The following is a 20,612-nucleotide window of genomic DNA, read 5'->3' on the forward strand; positions in this document are numbered from 1 at the left end:
TTTCGTTAAGCCATTCTACTGATCACTCGGGTCCATCGTCTTGGATACTGAAGATTTTCAAGTAGAATTCAATGCTCATTTGTGTTTATAAATGCATGTGTAAATTTTCGCTTCACTTTCTTTGAGAAAATCGAATATATATAGTTAAGATGTATAAAGTTGAGAATGAAAGGCTCAGATGAGATGATTTGAGACCATTGCAATGTATTATTTATAATGCAGAGAGTACATCAACTTGCATGAGTCAGTTATAACTGAAGCTTAACAATACATAACAGAATACGTGACTTACAATATTAGAAATAACTTAGACACGCCATGTGTACATACACAGCTATATTCTAACACACACACACACACACACACACACACACCCATATGGGCGTATTGGGCTGACTGTTTCCCCAATGTGGATATATCTTCAAACCAATTATGAAATGCCCATATGTACGTGTGAGTTGAGCTGCGAAATTTTATCATCAATAATCAAACCCCTAGCCACTTGTATGACAAGCAAACTAACCAAACTATAATAGAGTGGATTAGAATTTCACATACAGCGCAATATGTTCTTAAGCAGTAACATTCTAATCATTTGGCCTTATGCTTTCATAACATAAGTAATACTATTAACAGGAAGCAAAATGACTGCACTCAAATCACAAAAGAGCACCATACTCAAATATAATGAAAATATATAATGGTTGAAACTCACTCAAGGTTATTAATATATATATATATATATATATGAATCCTTAAAAATATAGATAAGAAGAAAGCTTAGGCTGAATAGCAGCTTCAAGTGGTAGCTTTTTGACGTTAGTAAGCCTAAAAGTTTCCTCCATATTCAAGTCCACCTCTGTCATATTACTTGGCAAGCTCCATGTAAACCCATGCACCAAATTTGCCAAACTTGACTGAAGCACCTTAAGAGCAAGAGTATAAGCAGGACATATCCTTCTTCCAGCCCCAAATGGCAATAATTCAAAGTGATGTCCCATCACATCAATGTCCTTACCAATGAACCTCCCTGGGCAAAACACACTAGGGTTCTCCCATATTATGGGGTCTCTACCAATAGCCCACACATTGACAATCACTTGGGTGCCTTTTGGGATGTCATAACCTGCAACTTTAGAATCATCAATGGCTAACTTTGGAGGCAACAAGGATGCCACAGGATGTAGCCTCATTGTTTCTCTGACAACGGCTACAATATAAGGTAAGCTGGCTATGTCCTTCTCTTCCACCCATCTGTCTCTTCCAATCACTCTATCTAACTCCTCTGTAGCCTTCTTTAGGGTTTCTGGGTTTTTCAAGAGCTCAGACATTGCCCATTCCATAGTTACTGCAGAGGTATCTATTCCACCGGTCCTGAGGAATATATGGGTATAAAGCATGTTATTGGTGTTGCTCTAAATGGATGAAGAAGAAAGAAGCAAGCTCATAATTACGTATACATATACCTGAGTTAATGCTTTGACAGTGTCCCTTTGAAGCTTGACCTCAAGAGTGGGATCTTCCGCAAGCTGCAAAAGCACATCCACCATGTCTTTGGCCATATAATTTTCAACCCCTTTCCTTCTCTCTTCATGCTCATCCAACACATGTTCCAGAAACCTGTCAATCCTCACACTGAAATCCTTCATTCTCTTTATAAAACCTTGCAAGTCCAAGAAATTGATCCAAGGAATCAGATCCCCAATATTCACAAATGTATTCAGCAAGAAAAATTCATCCAACAGTTCTCTAAACTCTTCCCAGCTCACAACGCCACTTTCACCCTTCTCCACATACTTCTTCCCCAATGCAACGCGACTTATGATATTTAGGTTTAAAGTATAAAGGTAATCTTTCAGTAATATGGTTGTTCCTGAAGAAGTAAAAAGTTCGTTCAACATACTTTTTATCTCTTCCTTTCTGATATACTCGTAGGATTCTACATTTTTGTGAGAGAACAGTTCTGTGTTGCATATCTTGCGAGCTTGGCGCCAGTGTGGGCCATAGGGGGCCCAAAGAATATCGGAGTAATTGTAGGTTGTGTACTTTCCGCCGGTGGTTTGTGGTCGTGACGAGAAGGTGAGGCCATGGGTTCTGAGGAAGGCTTTTAGCCATGTCGGCAGAGGAGGCGACTACAACGTCTTTGAAGCCCAACTTTAGATGCATGATGGGTCCATATTGTTTTGACAGTGCATAAAAGGAATGGTGAGGAACATGGCCTATGAGGTTTTGGTCCTGGCGGCAGGTTATTTCGGCAATGGAATACGCGGCGGAAGAGGAGGAGGAAGAAGAGAAAGGGGATGAAGATTGTTAGGCATGATGGTGATCCCATCGTCTTTGCCTTCTTTCGGTGATGAGCTTTGTGATGGGAAGCTGAATGGTTGTGAAAGGCATTTTATAGACAGCAGACTCAGCGGTAAGTAGAGAATGGTCAGGTGGATTATTTTTGGTAACAAAAATACATTAAGAAAAGTAGCTTTTGACTTGATACTTGGAAGTTTTGTAATTTTGTTCCTTCCGTTATTCTTGTGATTAGTTTTGAAAATTGTGTGTTTTTGGATTAATTCACTCAAGAGTTATAAACTAAAATAAATGAATATTTGTTGGACAACAGAATAACACCGTGATTTTTCTTTTAAAATTTAAATATATTTATTTAAAATATAACCAACAAAAATCATAGTGTAATTGACAAAAAAAAAAATCATAGTGTAAATCTTTTTTTTTTTGGCAAATATCAATAACATATATAATTTTATATCTTAATTTTCTATTTGACAAAAAAAAATTTCATGATTTAAATTTTTAACAAATATTTATTTATAAGACTTCTAAAATGGAATCATGATAGACTAAATATTGATGACTTCCCTCTTTTTTTTTTTAATGACAGAAAATCATTTAACTTATCATTATGATTTTTCCAATATTCAATACAAAGGATTTTTTCTAACAATATATTGAAATGTTTTTTATTATAGATAAATAAAATTTAAAAAGACATCTATATCCCACAAGATATGTGTTGTGGCACTTGATTTTTGAATATGTAATGTAAATTTTGCATTACATATCTAATGCATTCTAAAATCAAATGGGATGTTTTCGTAACTATAAGAATAATATATTAGGAAAGTCTGTTTTACACTAAACTTTATATGAAATCTATTTAGATTAGCTTTTCACATTAAATAAAGCGTTGAATCCCAGCCAATATGTGTATGTGGAGCTTGAAATTTTCATTACTTCAATCTAATTAACCTTATTGACAAAGCTAATGGATCAACGTTTCTCAGGGCAATACACTATAATTAGTAAAAGCTTTTTGATCATTTGAACTTGTGATTGGAATTACATGCGAGATCACAAAGCTCCACGTATGGCTCAAAATTTAAATTAAATAAGCGAGTAGTGCTTGGCGCACCTAAATGTTTGGGTATGCATGTGACCTTAGAACTACCCTAACAACATATATGAGAGGAAATTAACTAACAAGGAAATAATAAAAAGGATGGAGATCAGTAAATGATAATAGGCTTCAAGTCAATAAATGATTAGAAAGACGAGATATTGACTATTGAAAACAGGGGAATGATATATTTAAGTCCGAAATGATCAATTTAATAGCAGTTAGGACATAAAAAAATTCTGAAAAATAACTTACAATTATCAATTATGACAGTTGTAAGTCAAAATTTTAATTTCAAATTAAGAATTATATTTAAAATTTAAATATTTTATTTATAATTAATACTCTTGAATTTGGAATTGTTTGAATTAATATTTAAGTTGTTTTCCAGAAAATTTTGTGTGATCATTAAATCTATCTTTTGGGTTCTAAGCGTTATTGTTAAAAAAAAAAAAAGGCAAGCAAGCATCGTTGATTGCATGTTGATCATTAATAATAAATTGAATAATATATATGTATTCTGAACTATATATGGACACAACATTGTGATACTGTATTTAAAATTTTAATATCAATGAGTTTGTTAAGGATATGAGAAGATTATGTAGATATCCGTATCTTGTACATTGTCCAATATCTTTCAATTTCTTTAATATCTTTTTGTTATTATTATTTTATATATTTTATTTGATTCGAGTGATATATTCATATTCATAAATAAAAGGCACCTCAATTTTACTTTACACATAAAAAGAATAAAGCTCTCAATTCACCCATTCTCTTATTCTCTTCTTCTAAGTTTCTTTCTTCTCCTCTCCATCTCTATTTTTTCTCTTATTCTCTTCTTCTAAGTTTCTTTCTTCTCCACTCCATCTCTATTTTTTATAACACAGTCTTCAAATAAAACTTACAATATTTTTTACATATAATATAGTCACTTAAGGTCAGCTTACACTACTACAGAAAGATGTATAATTGACGCCCTATAATTGACGTTTATTTAAAAAAAATGACAAATAAAAAAGGCGGAGAATACTTGATGGTTTCTACGAAACAAGCGTCAAATATTTAAGTAAATACTTGATAGTTATTTAAAGATAACCGTCAAGTATATATATTTGACACTTTTTATAAATAACCGTCATATAAAGCAAAAATTTACACGTCAGTCTTCAATAAACAAACGTCAAATTAATAGTAGAAAAAAAATTAAATTTTTTCACATACTTGACGCTTGTTTTGAAATAACCGTCAAGTTTGTCTGCCATATACTTGACGGTTGTTTTAAAACAAGCGTTAAATATGTAATACTTGACGGTTATTATGAAATAACCGTCAAGTATTGTCATTTAAATTCCCTTCAGATTTCTTTTTCGCTCTCCATTTCTGCAAATCCTTTGTCTTTAGAAACAAACCCAGAGCCACCGAAACCCATTTTTCATCACTCTAACTGCCAAAAAACACGTTTTCGGTCTCGATTCTTGAGGGGTTTTTTGATTCTCGGCCTCCATAAGTCTCGTGGGCACTCGTTTGTTGGGATTCTTGATCTCTATCACTCTGCATCAGACTCTCGTCTCTGTTTTTTTGCACAGTCGGTGTTCCCTCTTCTTGTTGAGGTAGGTTCTTGCTTTCCCAATCATTAATCTTCATTTTGAATGTATGGGTTATTGATTTTGATTTTCATACATAATAAATAATTTTTGTGTTATTTATTTTGATCTGCATTGTTGTTCTTCTCAGTGAGTGTTTGAAGTTTTGAGTTTTTGGGTACTTAATTATTGAATTAAGGGATCATCCAATTTTTTTGTTGATATGAGGAGATTCATTAAGGATATGAAAATAGTATACCACCTAATTACCTTGTTTTTAATATTTTTGATATTTTAAATTGATATTTATATAGTGTTTGATGTGGTTTAATATGATTTTAATTAAAATTGAGTTTCTTATTAATGTTGTTATTATTGTTGTTGGATCATATATAGTCTCATTATGGATAACTTGATTTTTTTAAAGGCATAAAGACCTGGTAATACTCATTTTAAACCGTTATATATACTATCAATTTTTTTTAAAATTATTCTTGAATATAACTTTATGTGTTTGTTATTGTGGATGTTGTTGTTGTTGTCATTTAGATTAATAGGAAGAGGGGATAAGGCTCGGGAAACTCTCTTTTTTAAGTTATTATGCTGTCGAAATTATTTCAATGGCTAGTATTAAAATATAATTATTAGTTTTAAACAAGATTAAAGAGGGAATGTACAAACATGTGGTTAGTGACTTATTGACTAATTGATCTTTGTATCTAATTCTCCCACTATCTAGGAGTAGTCAAAGTCACTAATCATATTTCCCTCTTAATCTTTCTAGGAATTATGGATAAGGAATGGATGTCTGTCAATCGTCTATCCAAGGAATATTGGGATGGGGTGGCAAATTTTGTTAAGCTTGCAGTTAAGCATGCGGAGGATCCTTCAGAGAAATGGGTCACTGTTAAGGTATTCATTTAATTGGTCAAGTTTTTAATCAAGAAATTGTCTCATTATATTGTGCAATTTCATTGATATGTGTTTTTTTATAGTGTCCATTCTAGCTAGATCAGAGCAATGACTGTGGTTATTGCTTGATGAAGTTCATGAAGGACATTATCACTCATGCCCCTACCACATTATCTAACAAGGTATATATATAAAATTTAATTACACTTCAATTATAAATTTTAAACAATTTTAATTAGCTACCTATTAACTTGAAATTGTTATAACTATTTGCTTACAGTACTTTGAGGACGTCTATTACGTTCGTTATACGACTGCACATGTAGAAGAGGTCCTTGAAGAGGTGGCCCAATGTGTTTTCAATATGTGGGTAGCAACAGTAGTTAGGCCGGTACAATAGTTAGTTACATTTATATACACATTTTTGGGCCAATTTTTATGGGATAGGCCACTTAATTTTGAAACATTAGTTTGCAAATAAGTTTAGATTTTAAGGTTAAATGTATAGGAATTTTTATGTTAATTAGATAGTAGATACTATTACAAACATTCATTATATTGCATTATTTTCGTTGCTGGCTGGCTATTTTTTATCTTTATCTGTATCTTTATGCAGGGGGTTGCTTTAAAAGCAGCTACTATATAAAAAAAAATTATGTCATTAATACTTGACGGTTATTTTGAAATAACCGTCAAGTATCAATATAGTTGACGCTTGTTTCAAAACAAGCGTCAAGTATTTGTAAATACTTGACGGTTATAAGAAAATACTTGATGCTTGTATTGAAACAAGCGTCAAGTATTTATGCTGGGAAGTGCATATTTACTTCATATACTTGATAGTTGTTTTCAAATAACCGTCAAGTATAAGATTAATACTTGACGGTTTTTAACCGTCAAGTATTATTTCTTTAATATATGTCGCACCCTTACTTGATGGTTAAAAACCGTCAAGTATTGGGAAAAATAAGCGTCAAGTATGGATATTTTCTGTGGTAGTGTTAGTTAGTAAACATTAGATGGGATGTAAATAGGATTTTATTTAAAGAATTTGTCCAAGAAAAAAAAAATGAGTTAAAGAGAATTGGTTCGAACCAGAGCAACATTGGAAAAAGGGGCGCCAAATTAATTGTGAGCAAAGAAGTTCAACCATGAATGTTAGGTGCATGCATGCGATCAGGACTTGAGAGAAAATAATGGTGGCTCCACAAGTTTTGCCTAGTTGGAGGGAAATACAAACAGTTCTTTAGATTTTGTGGCGGATTTCAGATAAAAACAATGTAGGTCTGTCCCTACTTATGCACAAAGTCCGAACTAAATTTGATAATAGTTCTGTCAGAACTCTATGATAGGGGAACAAACGTTACTGCAAACATTAAGTAAAGAAAATGACATCTGAATGCTGCTTATCTAAATTGAAAGTAAAGCAAAGGTCTACTGAAAGAAACAAGCCAAAAAAGGTAATGAAGGGAAGGAAACTAACAAACAAAGCAGAAACAACAACAAAGAAGCAAACGTGAAAAAACAAGCAGAGGCCAGTCAGCCTATTCCTTCCCTTTCAAAAGGAGTATAGCCACAGAACCATGCACTATGAGAGGCATTTGAATCAGCAGCATTATGAGTGAGAATAAGATTCAAAGAAAATGTTGGCTAAGTCGCCCACCCCGAATATTATAGCCCTGATGACTCCAAATATTGATTTATATTGTTAGGGAATTTTGTTATCAATTTAGAGTCATCTAAGTAATTTTGAGAGAAATTGAACCATTATTTGATGTTGGGTTATCCACCCTTAGTGGATCAGACCCAATATATGCCCAACTCTGGAATGAGGCCTCGTCAGAAAAGAAGAGGAAGTCTGGGACTTTGAGAGCAATAAAAATTGGATTCTCAAAGTGTAATATTCCTATCTTTTTTTAAAAAAAATAATGGGAACGGTTAATATAACCATATATGATTCCCATTTTCCTTCATGCGTGAAGCATGTTTGAGAGTGCAGAGCCATTTTCATCATAAAGGCTAAGACATGAGTGTGAATCGTAACTTGAGTCATCTCCTCTCTCCTCTTCTAGTGGTGTATTTGTTGTGAATCAGGAACTGGGTTTGTGTAACTTCATTCATCTGCAAAGGGGCATCATTAGGGGCATTAACAGAAATGTTTTCGAACTGGGTTTGTATGATAGAAAATGAACAACCATAGACTCAAAAGAAAGGCAGAAACACGGTCAAAACAAAAGAACAAAAAGAAAAAAAAAATTGTATGTAGATTTACATACATACATACATATATAAGTAAATCATTCTGATCTTCAGTCACAGACGAAGCCCATAATCTAACAAACATCTTGGGATTGTGTATGTTATATATCCATATACTTTGAGCATAAGAAATACTGTCGAAACTCCAAACTGAAAACAAAATACGAAAATTGTGTCCTTGAAAACAGGATTTTTTGGGACAAATGGAGGTCACAAATGTGTAAAGATAAACCAAAAACAAAAAAGTAAATGACACCAACAACATGCGAAACGAATGTCGGACAGTGCAGATATGGCTTCCAGAAGATTCAGGTCCAACGAATCCGTTCTATTTCTCCTCCCAAGTTGAAGTGACCTGGCTTGAGGATAGGGATGATTGAAATGCACCATTTTAGTCCTTCATTTTTTTTTTTTTTACCAAAAATGTGGAATTTCACTTCTAGGCCAATGAAGTTTGGGCTTGATTTAAAAAAATACAAAACAAAACAAAAGGTAGTTTTTAGGCTGGACACAAAAAATAGTTCAGATCTGGATGCTCTAAATTGGTCTGATCAAGTCTAGTCAATGACTTGGTCAACTGAAATAATTAATTAAATAATATAATAAAATATTAATAAAAAAGGGGAAATATGTCACGTGGCAAGTGTGGCCTACTGGAGGACCCAATAGACACATGGACTACACCACCAGTAGGACTTGGTGAGTAGAGTCGTGTTGTCATCTAATATCTCTAGGGCTTTTACTCTCCCTCACTGAGAGTGGACTTTGTTGGAATTTTAATTGTCCACCAAAGCATTGAAATGGAGAATGTTTCTCTAAGAGGTATTTTAGAGAAAACATTTATTGTTAAATTGCAATTTAGATCCTAAATTATAAGCCCAAGAGTGATTTGAATTTTGAACTTGTATTCGGTACATTTTGAATCTTGAACAATTAAACTTAGAACAATATAACCTGTAACATCCTAAGTTTTCAACTTAAAACTTTAATTGTTTAAGAAGGATAAATTAGTCAAAATATGTGATTTATAAATTAATAGTGTTTTTGGAATACTAATAAAGTTTTTAGACATTTGGACTACCTTAAAAATGAGCTAAGATAGTGAATGGATCAACTAGGCTTAAGTGGGAGGTTAAAACAACATATGACACTTGATGTGTCATGTGTTGCAACACACGTACCTTGCACTCCAGTGCACAGCCAAATTTTGGCTTAAACTAGATGCAGAACGCATTTGATTTTAGAGAGGAAAAAGAGAGAAACCGAGTGAAGGAGGGAGAACTTGGGGCTACTAGGGCATGACCTTGGGAGCTATTTGGAAACATTTGAAGCAAGATTCATTCTTATTTAGGTAAGTTTCTTATATCTCTCCCTCTCCCTTTTTGCGAATTTTTGAATGTTTGGGATAATGTAGAGCTTGATTTCATTTCTCCTTGAGTTGTAACCGAACCCATTGCCTCAATTAAGGTCTTGGGGTGTCAAATCAAACTTCTAGACCTAAGTTTATAGATTGTATAGTAATTTGTATAGTGATTTGGAGTTTGTGGTTAGGGTTTGGACAAACCCTAAATGAAATTTGGGTGTTTGGAAGTAATGTGGGTAAAGGAATGGTGTAATTTGAGTGTTTGTAGGACCTAAAAGCGTCACCTCTCTCAGCTTTTTTTTAAAATAAACTTAAATAATTTTTAATTGTTTTGTAATATATAATTAGTAAATTATGTATAATTGTTTAATTATGTTTAATAATATTATAAAATATTGTTACATTATTACTACTAATTTTGTAATATATAATTGATAATTTATGTATAATTGTTAAATTATATATAATATTTATTATTTTTATTTACAAATAGAGATGAGAGAGGTGGCATTTCCAGCTCCAACAAATGCCACCTATCTCAAATTATTTAATATAAATATTATATATAATCTATAATATATGCATAACATAAATTATATATAAATTTATCTTAAATAATTTAAGATAAGTGGCATATGTTGGAGCAGAAAACGCCATCTCTATTTGTAACTATAATTAAATAGTTATGACTATTTTTATATGTATCTAAAGGAGATATAACTTATAAAATATTAAATAGGCTAACCTCTTGTAGAATTAGAGAACAAATACCTATAGTAATACCAAGAACATCCAATACAAGAAAATCATAATTTAGAGAGGATTTTATTCCTTGCTAAATATACCTTAGGCCCCGTTTAATATATAGGAATCCTAATCTTGGAAATAGAATTGGAATTGGATTTCACATGTGATCATGTTTGGTAGCCTAGAATTAATATTCTCAGGAATTCCAATTCCATGAAAAAGGCTAGAATTGGATTCTATGATGATAGCTATAGAATTGGTTGGATTCCATGGAATTATTTTCTCTCTCCACTTTTGCCCCCTGTCACCCCTCTCATCTCACCCATCGACGCCCCCTCACCTGTAGGGCACTGTCCTAGCCATCACAGTATCAGGAAACGATCAAACCCAATGGAGGATGCAACGGCGGAGCTTGACACATCTACTGCAACTTCTGATGATTTCAATGTCAATGTAGGAGCAAGGGAAACCACAACAGGGGAGATAGATGATGATGATGAGAAAAAGAGAGAATGGCTGAACACGTTCTGGGTCTTCAGAGTTTGAGACTAAGAGTAACCATTGGAGTTGTTGCAATGACGAAGCTCGACACCTCTACTGTAACTTTTGACAATTTCAACGTTGACATAGGACTAGGGGAAACCACGATAGGAGAGAGAGACGATGATGACAAGAAGAAGAGAGAATGGCCAAACACATTCTGGATCTTTAGAGTTTCAGATCGAGATTGACCATTGGAGTCGGTGTAATAGTGAAGCTTGACAAGTCTACTGCAACTTTCGACGATTTCAATGTTGACATAGGAGCAAGGGAAACCATGATAGGAGAGAGAGATGATGGTGATGAGAAGAAGAGAGAATGGCCGAAGATGTTTTGGGTCTTTAGAGTTTGAGATTGAGAGTGACCATTAGAGTTGGTGTTGCTATAGTCGTTGACAAAGAAGATTCCGATGATGTTGATCTGGGAGAAGGTGTTGGGGTTGTCAATGACGAGTTATTGGGCTTGATAGATGGGGATGGCTTTTAAAAAAAATTGAAAAGGTTACTTTGGTCTTTTCCTATTTTAAGTACATATATTTATTAGAATTATATTAAAATTTTATCTTCATACCAAACACACTTTTAAAATTCAATTCCATTTTTAATTCTGATTTCAATTCCAATTCTATCAAAAACTCTTCCACTTTACCAAATGGGGCCTTATTCCTCTCTAATCTGCATTTAGTGAGGAATTAATTTCCTCGCTACATTCGTCGCTTATCCACGGCTTGCTAAATATTAGCAAGGAATATTGTATTTCTCCCTAATTTAACGAGGAATTAGAGAGGAACTTATTTCCTTGCTAATATTAGCAAGGCCATAAATTCCTCACTGATGCCTCACTAATATTATATTTTAGCTAGGCCATAGTGAGGAATGCTATTATCGCTAAATTTAGCTAAGAATTGTGTCCTCACTATTTCCTCACAAATTTGTTTAATTAAAGAGAAAAATCTTTCTCGCTATTTCCTCACTAAATTACACATTGGCTTTATAAGAATTAAATTTTGGTTACAAATAAATCCTGTTCAATCTAGAAATTGACTCACAAATGAAATTTCTATTGGCAAGTAATTCAATATGTCAACAAGAGCTATATAAGAAGTTTAAAGTACACACTATAATATAACTGGTTTAATATATTTATCAAACATCAAAAGTCATACAGTATCATAAGAAGTGTGGAGTAAATACAATATTATAGAAATACTAAAAGTATCTCCTAAATATAAAATCAAGGAAAAACTTGGCGAATAATTGATGAACTTCCAAACTCTATCTTGGCCATTCCAATTGCCGAGGAACAGATTCCTGTTTTCACGAACGTATTTAGCTGCGAGAATTTTCCCTTGCACTCCTCTGTCTCCAAATCCTCCTATAACAAGAACACCATCAGCTCCCTGAAGCCAAATATTAGTCAAGTTAAAAAAGTAGAAAGTAGTGGCAACTAAAGAGAGGAGTTTTCTAACTAAAATAAAAAGTAGCTCATTTCAAAATTCTAAAACAAACCTTCAAGAACTTCCACGCGGCCTTGAAATAGTCAAGATTCTGCAACATTAAACAGAACAATAGCCATTGTCAAAATTAAAGTAAATAAACAACAAATGTTTAGGCAAAAGAAATCAAAATATGAAGGAATAATCAACCAAAAGATTTGGCTATTTTCTCTCTTAATAGGCAAGTTATGACATCACAAGTTATACAAAACCTCTTATTACTACTTCCACGCAATACCAAAAGAAGCAAAGAGAAATGTTTCTTGGGTGTTTAATGAAGAGGTAAACAAATCAGGTACTGAATTTCTTTTATTAGTACTTCTACGCAATATCATTATCGAAATAATTTCATTCCAAGTATCTGAGGTTAAAAGGGATTGAGGTTTCTCAGGCATATGAAACCTCTTATTCCTCAATAGGCAAGTATTAAAGAACATTAAAAGTGAGTGGAAAGATTTGGCTCCAAAGCCTCTGAAAATTGTGCAAAACCAAACCAGCACTTGTGTACGTAACTATCCATTTGCATCCACTGCAAAAATAGAACTTCCCACAATGGTCCCATGATTTTTAATAAGAACAATTCATATAGTAAGGCAAAATATATATTTTTATCTTTTCCATCTCACGACTATGAATAATAACTTAACCATATGAGATCTCACTTTTCTTAAGCAAAATGGCACAAAAAAGAAAGAGATAAAACTCACTAAATTTACAGCTTGCTTTTGCTCAAGATGAAAAAGTGACACCAGCTTCTGACTCTGAATGCACCATTACGCAGAAAATTTTATCCAACTAAAATTTATAACAGCATTTATCATGTCCCTGTTGGCCACAAAACAATAAATATTCTAGGAATTAGCCAACATAACATAATCATAGCTTCTGTTAGGATTAGATACACGTATTCACGTTTCTTCAGAGCCCATTTGAAAAAAAAAAAAAACTCACATCCAGACCATAATTAACCATGGAAAAGGAATAATTGGAAACACACACAAGAAACTCACATCCAATGTTTTGTCTTTGAACTTGTACGTATCAATCTGAAATAAATAGAATATATATTTTAGTTTCTTATATATGGAGAAGGGATAAACAAAAGGCATCATAGATTCATTGAAATATGGCAATATGGTCCTGCAATATTTCACAAATAATCCATAATTTATAGTAAATAGAAAATAAGTTCACTGCCAAAATTCAGCTACCACAAGTCCACAAATCAAAAATTACTATGGTCTTGCTATCCAAAAATTGATGAAAAAATCCAAAAAATACAAAGAAAAGTACCTGTGAAGAGCAAAGCAGAAATTAGTCGAAGTCTCAAAGTCTAAAAGGAGTGAGCATCAAAGATCTAAATCTAATTCATAGTTCAGATAGCGAGGGAGCAAGAGGTAGGGGCGACAGAGGTAGTTGAACCGGGGGGATGGGATGGGTCTCGAGTACTAGATGAGAGGCACTCTCGTTATTCGCACTCACAAACGCATGAATGCGAGGCAAGATTCAAGATGAGAATAGGAGACAAAGCTCAACAGACTGTTGGATAGGGAGGCGCAATGGAAGATTAAAATTTTAAATTCTTATCCTGATATTAACTGAATGAACTCATTTAAGTTAAGGTGAATAGAACAAGTACCTTTTTAAGTGTGAGCTCTTCACGTGTTGTCTTAAAGAAATTTGATTTCAGGAGCAGACAACGTAAATATTCTCCTTCTACTAGTATCCACACAAACAGCTTTCAACTCAAACGGCATGCTAGCACTCGAACGACACTTTTCTTTAGGGTGTTTTTGTGGCTCTCACTCTATTTTGCCGTCAGGACTTTTCTGACTCACACACATACATGAAGCACGTCCCTATCTATATAATATATAGATTAGGTTTTTCACCTTTCACTTGAAGAGCCCACAAAAATCTAATTAAATTTATCTCATAAATTTAATCTATAATATTATATCTAATTCAAATTTATCTCAAAAATTCAAATTATATAACTGACATGATATTCTGTCATATCATGTTAGTTATTTTAATTTAATCTATCAAATAAAATTAAATTTAAAACTAATATAACATAACATAACATAACATATACATATTATATATACACACTTATATTTCAAAAATATATGTATAATATATATATATATATTTAATTTCATATATCACACACACACACACACACACAACACACACACATATATATAAACATGAATGTATATATATTTCAAATATATATACATATATAAAATTATATTTTGAATTTTATATTTCATATAAATATATATATAAATATTTATTAAATAAATATTCAAATATATATATATATATATAAAATTCATTCACCCTAGAAAAGCATTACATTCATTGAATGTAGACATATTCTAGATTCAATAAACTTGGACATTATAGCTCGAGTTGGGCTATTCTTGTGTGCGACCTTGTAAACCCACATGAAGTTGGCAGTATGCTAATTATGCTACTAGCCCACAAGTCACAAGTGGCCTCTAGTAAGACATTGCAACTACCTAATTCATATGAGGATTGATGATTCGATGTAACCTACCATATAACTGTATCAAATTACTTTTGTCACGTGATATTTTGATTAAGTGTGAAACATGAAATTGTCATTCTTTTTTACATAACCATTATTTTTTCGATCTCTGAGTGGACTGATTATAATAATGGAAATTGTCCCTCATGTTAAATGTATAGCCATCTTGACTAGTCATATTCTTCTACATGAATATCTATCACAAGTCCTACATTGGAGAGCCTCACAAGTGGTGTGGAGTTTATAAGTTCAAGAGGCTCTCCCTCTTAATAGGCTAGTCTTTTGGGATGGGCTCTCCCTTTAGACTTGTGCTCGTCATATTAGTGCTTTCATTAAGAGGTTGGTGTCACGGAAAAGGTTACCCACGGAGGGTTTTGATTGGTAGAAGGCCAAGTGAAGTGCCGTGGAGTGAAACCGTCAAGAATGTCAACTCTTGATAGGGTGGCATTGTCATGAGTTTCACATTGGGGAGCTTTACAAGTGGTGTGGGATTTACAAGTGATATAAATCTAATGTTTGCTTTTTTATCTGCTTTAGGATGTTACTGACGGCTTTAGATAAGCATCTTATGATTGCTTCTTTGCTGGCGTAGGGATCAATGTATTTATCCCACCATTTTAATATTTATAAAATATTATTGATTAATTATTATTTTTTTTGTAATATACGATTTATAAATTATGTATAATTATTAAACTATATTTAATATTTGATATTGTATTTTTATGTTAAATAATTAATAAATTATTATTAACTTTTTTTATATATTTTTATTAAATTATGTATAATTATTAATTTATATTTTATATATATTTATTTAAGAGAGGTGCATTTGGTGGTTGAAAAAAACATCACCTCTCTTGGCTCTTTGGTCCCTAAATGAATAAAGTATAGGGACATTGGAGAGACTTAAAACACTGAAAAATGAAAGTGTTGGGATCCAAAACATAAAAAAAAAAGTGCAACGACTTATAGCAAAACACGAGCAAAGTGCAGGGACCAAAAGTTATATTTTGCCAAAAAATTAAATGTAAGAGATGGCATTTCCAGACTGAAAAAACACCACCCTTTTTGACATTAATATTATTTAAAAAATAAATAATAAAGATCCAAGTAGGGAGAGAGATCACGTTTTAATTGTATGGAGACGCCACCTCCCTTATTAAAAAAAAAAACCCAAAGAGGTGGCATTTTTCAAAACAAACACCTTCACTTTAACATCAGTCTCACGGTGTTTCATTAATTAATGAAACACCACCTGAGACCTATTATAGTATTGAACCTTATCCACAAAACTAAAATTTTAAATACTTCCAAATCCCATTTCTATAGTAGGATAGTGACAAGTGGTTGGGAATATGGACCTCAGCCCTTATATACGTAGTATTTTAGTTGAGAGAAGTCTATACATTGCTCTCAATACCTCATTGGAGACATTCTTTATTGTTGACAGAGCCTACTCCTTACATTTATAATTTAAATAAAAAAGCGAGTTCAATCTTAGCATCTACCTCATCCAGCTCAATTCAAATTATTTGATTATTGTACGAACTTATTACACAGTTGTATATATACATAAATTCTCCATTAGATGCGAATTTATTATGAACTTTTCTCAGGTTTTGTTTTCTGTTTTTGGGTAACACTAAGAACCATTCTTGTCTATATTAATGTTACATAATTACTCTACTTCTATCAAACTGTTGTTGTTTCTTACACCAATGAAACAATTGTTTCTTGAGCGTACATTGCATGAGGAAATTAAAAATGAATATCATGTACGATATAAAACCATTGTTTCTAGGGCATTGCAGGAGGAAATTAATTTTTTTTTATTTTTTCAAGAGAGAAAGACATAAGTTGAACGAATATATTGTGTCCAATAATTTAAATAAAATATATTTATAATTCAATATATAGTGTATGAACAGCTAGTGATAAGTGATTTAATTTATATTAATGTCGCAACATGAATATTAATTTTTATTTAGATAAAGTTTTGATCCAAAATGATTTGTCTTTCAAAATATAAATGACTAGGTGTTTAACTTCTGCAAACCATAAAATTAGAGTTCAGCGTGTTGGATATAAATAGATTTTCCTTTTAAAGAAACATTTTAAAATAGGAACCATAAGTGATAACAAAATAGAAACTCAACAAATCTAAGCTTCCGCTAATCCAACCCAAACGGATGGCTCTCAAATATTTTGCCATTATAAGAAGGCATTGTTCAAGTTTCCATAATCTATATACACACTCATGTAAGTGACACATAATAACAGAAAAAGAAAAAGTCTTGTTCCACGCACGAGAAAAAATGAGAATCATCACATGTGCCTTGTTCTTATTTCTGATTTCCACCGTCGTCACAGCTCAGAAAAAAGTGTTGGACATAGCAACTTACGGAGGAAAACCTAACGGAGATATAACTCAGGTATCTCTAAGAATTTCTGCTTCAGTGGTTCTACACATGAGTCCTGATTTTTGTTACAATCTCTAATAGTTAACAACTTGTCTTATCAATAATATTAAAGGCTTTGACCAAAGTATGGGGAGAAGCATGTACAGGCACTGACCCAGTAAGAATCTACATAAAAAATGCAAAGTACAGGATGGGTGACGTGCAACTTAAAGGTCCATGCAAGGCTCCAACGATTGAAATATATAATGAAGGAACAATTGAAGCACCAGGAGACATGACTCTATTGCATGGGGCTCCACAGTGGTTCAGAGTTGAAAATGTGGATAACTTCACCTTATCAGGCAGAGGAACGTTTGATGGCCTTGGTCCTTCTTCCTGGCATCATAATAATTGTGCCAAAAATGTACACACCTGCAAAATGCTTACCATGGTATGTAGAATTAGTGGAAATTTCCAGATGCAAGATCTCGTGCTTTACATGGAGTCTAATGTTATCAATATTAACAATAGGTCTATTTCAAATCTGACTAGCTATACTCAATACCTGCATGCATTAACATATATTTTCTGTGAAATGATGAGCTGCAGAATTTTGGGTTCAGTTTCCTCAACAATTCCGTTATTAGGGATGTGACGTCCAAAGACAGCAAAAACTTTCATGTTAACGTTTCGGGATGCAACAGCATTGAATTTAATAACTTCAAAATCGATGCGCCAGAAGACAGTCCCAACACCGACGGAATCCACATCGGAAGATCGGTTGATGTGAAAATCCTACACACTAAAATTGGTACTGGAGATGATTGTATCTCGTTAGGTGATGGCAGTGTAAATGTAACCGTGGAGGATGTCACATGTGGACCTGGCCATGGTATTAGTGTTGGAAGCGTGGGAAAATTTACATATGAAACTCCGATTGATAAATTCACAGTCAAGAACTGCACAATCTCCAACACAATGAATGGTGTCAGGATCAAGACATGGCCTGCTGCCCCAGGAACTATTACAATCACCAATATGCACTTTGAGGATATTATAATGAATAATGTCTCCAACCCTGTCATCATAGACCAAGAGTATTGCCCATGGAATCAATGCAACAAAAAGGTACTTATTTCATTAGAAGCTATAATATTCAACTTCATTTCTCTTTATTTTATTTTAGATTTGTCATCCTTCAATGAATTATTTTAATTTCATACTGACGTTTTACTCTACTCTTTCAATGGCTTAGATCCCATCCAAGATAAAGATAAGTAATGTTACATTCAAGAACATCAGGGGCACTTCTGGAACAAAAGAAGGAGTGACACTAATATGTAGTTCTGGTGTACCCTGTGAGAACGTGGAACTAAGTGACGTCAAACTCACATTCAACGGAAGTGAAGTAGTGGCCAAATGTTCTAATGCCAAACCCAAAGTCACAGGAGTAGCACCTGCTTGTGAAGCAGGAGCAGCTGCTGCTGCTTAATTAAGTGTCCAATACTATAAAATAGAGGCTTTTCTTTCTTCTTTTCTTTTCGTTTCTTTTGTTTACACTACTATAAGGTTACAACACTCATCCCCATATATAATAAGGGAGGATGGTTTTAGGGTAGGCTGGGTGATCAACGGAAAGGTTTAGCAAACGATTATTTTAAAAATATATAATAAATACTTCTCCCCATGTCCCTCTATCTGTATCTATTGCCATTAGTTGTCTCATGAACTACTCCATTATACATCTCCCTCAGTTTATAACTACCAGCTTTTAGTTCGTCTAATGTTTTGATAGAAAATGGAATGGGGATAGAAATAAGAAAAAGAGCGGCAGACCTATAACTTTTTCGTTGTGGGGGAACACACACACACCCCATTAAATAATATAACATACTCCTTCTGTTAAAAAATTTAAGACATTTTTTGAAGAATTAGATGTTAAAAAATATAAAGTATTTTTAGTGCTTCAAGGTATAATTATTACCTTTTTTTCAAAAGTATTCATAATGAATAAATCATTTTATATTTATTATATTTATGATAAGAAAAGCTTTCAACTATTGCAATTACAATTTGTAATATCCCCACTTCATTTGTATGGTAACTTGTTAGGAAGTAAACCGTATCATGCTGTACGCTATGTGTGTATAGTTATTTATCCACGTGTTCTGTTGTTAAGTTACATTTGTTAGTGTAAGTAATAGATGGTCAAGTTGATTTAATGGCATTGAATCTTCTCCTTCTACCATATGAAGAGTGGATTGTGGCCGATCAATCAGTGTTTGGTTGGTTCTTGTCAAGCATGACCCACTATTACAAAAAAGACTTACAAGAGCGCTCATACAGGAGCTTATATATAAAAAACGCTCCAAAAATGAGACGATTCATATCAGATTACTGGCTACAAGCGCTTTTGTAAGCCAAAAATAAGCGCTCTCATAAAAGTTATTTTGTAATAGTAACTTCAGAGATTGAATGTCAGCTTGTTTGCTGTCACACATCTCATGCGCTTTGAAAGGCGACCACAGATACCTCATTGGTGCAGATACAAGATCGAAAATCCTGCTGCATAAAGAATAGCTACATCCTATCCAAAAGAACATGAAACTGGACTCGTACTTAGCTCATGTTAAGCATCTTGTTGATCAGCTCAGTCTAACTGGTGCATCAATTCCTGACGATGAGTTTATTACCATACTTTCTATAAAACCACATCCCTCAAACCTCAAAGATTGATATACAAAGTTTATCATCCTTTGTATAAATTTCATGCCAAGTTTCCCTTATAAATGGAACCTCTCGAAGTTTTACAACAACAAAATCAGCACTTTTCAATTAAAATAGAGCTCTGCTCGCTCTAGGAAAACAATTATATAACATTGTTAGAGAAAATGAGAACCTTGTCTACAATTTACGTGGAGCAACTAGGGCCATAAACTATCAACATAATACAAAGTTGAAACTTACATCAAGTTGAGATTTGTCCAAAAATAATTTTTCCACTTCAGTTTAATAATAAAACTCCTAAATGATCAACTCAAGATACAAGCTCAACTATACTATATTGAGGCCAAAAAATAATTTTCAGTGAGAATAACGTTCCAATTTAAAGTTAAAGAAGGCAAGGAAAAGAATATTAATGAGACAATTATAAATTTAACAAAAGTAACCATCTAAAATAACAGGAACTCATCTCTCACCAACCAAACAATATAATTCCATGTAAAAATGTATAAACCATATATAAGTTCAAATAATGATGATAAGGCAATCAAGTTTTACTTTAAGCTACAATATCTGCTTTAAACAATTAGAAGTCACTAGTATAAAATATAG

The 20,612-nt window shown here is 33.0% G+C and overlaps 1 protein-coding gene and 1 pseudogene across 1 annotated transcript; one reads left to right on the forward strand and one right to left on the reverse strand.

The window, feature by feature from the left end:
- Nucleotides 1-647: 647 nt before the first annotated feature.
- On the reverse strand, nucleotides 648-2,332 carry LOC129317552 (trimethyltridecatetraene synthase-like; annotated as a pseudogene).
- Nucleotides 2,333-17,168: 14,836 nt separating this feature from the next.
- On the forward strand, nucleotides 17,169-18,920 carry LOC129317177 (polygalacturonase-like). The gene is made up of 4 exons (XM_054961539.1): nucleotides 17,169-17,309; nucleotides 17,410-17,727; nucleotides 17,886-18,404; nucleotides 18,532-18,920. The coding sequence occupies exons 1-4, from the start codon at nucleotides 17,193-17,195 to the stop codon at nucleotides 18,766-18,768; spliced, it is 1,191 nt and encodes a 396-aa protein (XP_054817514.1). The 5' UTR covers nucleotides 17,169-17,192; the 3' UTR covers nucleotides 18,769-18,920.
- Nucleotides 18,921-20,612: the final 1,692 nt, after the last annotated feature.

Source organism: Prosopis cineraria, unplaced genomic scaffold, assembly GCF_029017545.1.
Source record: "Prosopis cineraria cultivar Desert tree isolate PC_DT_omini unplaced genomic scaffold, ASM2901754v1 PC8, whole genome shotgun sequence".
Classification (NCBI taxonomy): domain Eukaryota; kingdom Viridiplantae; phylum Streptophyta; class Magnoliopsida; order Fabales; family Fabaceae; genus Prosopis; species Prosopis cineraria.

Bases quoted from the DNA above. Each gene is read 5' to 3' on its own strand.
- LOC129317177 (XM_054961539.1), top strand. From the start codon at position 17,193: ATGAGAATCATCACATGTGCCTTGTTCTTATTTCTGATTTCCACCGTC. The intron at 17,728-17,885 runs GTATGTAGAATT...GATGAGCTGCAG, and splicing joins CCTGCAAAATGCTTACCATG to AATTTTGGGTTCAGTTTCCT. The intron at 18,405-18,531 runs GTACTTATTTCA...TCAATGGCTTAG, and splicing joins GGAATCAATGCAACAAAAAG to ATCCCATCCAAGATAAAGAT.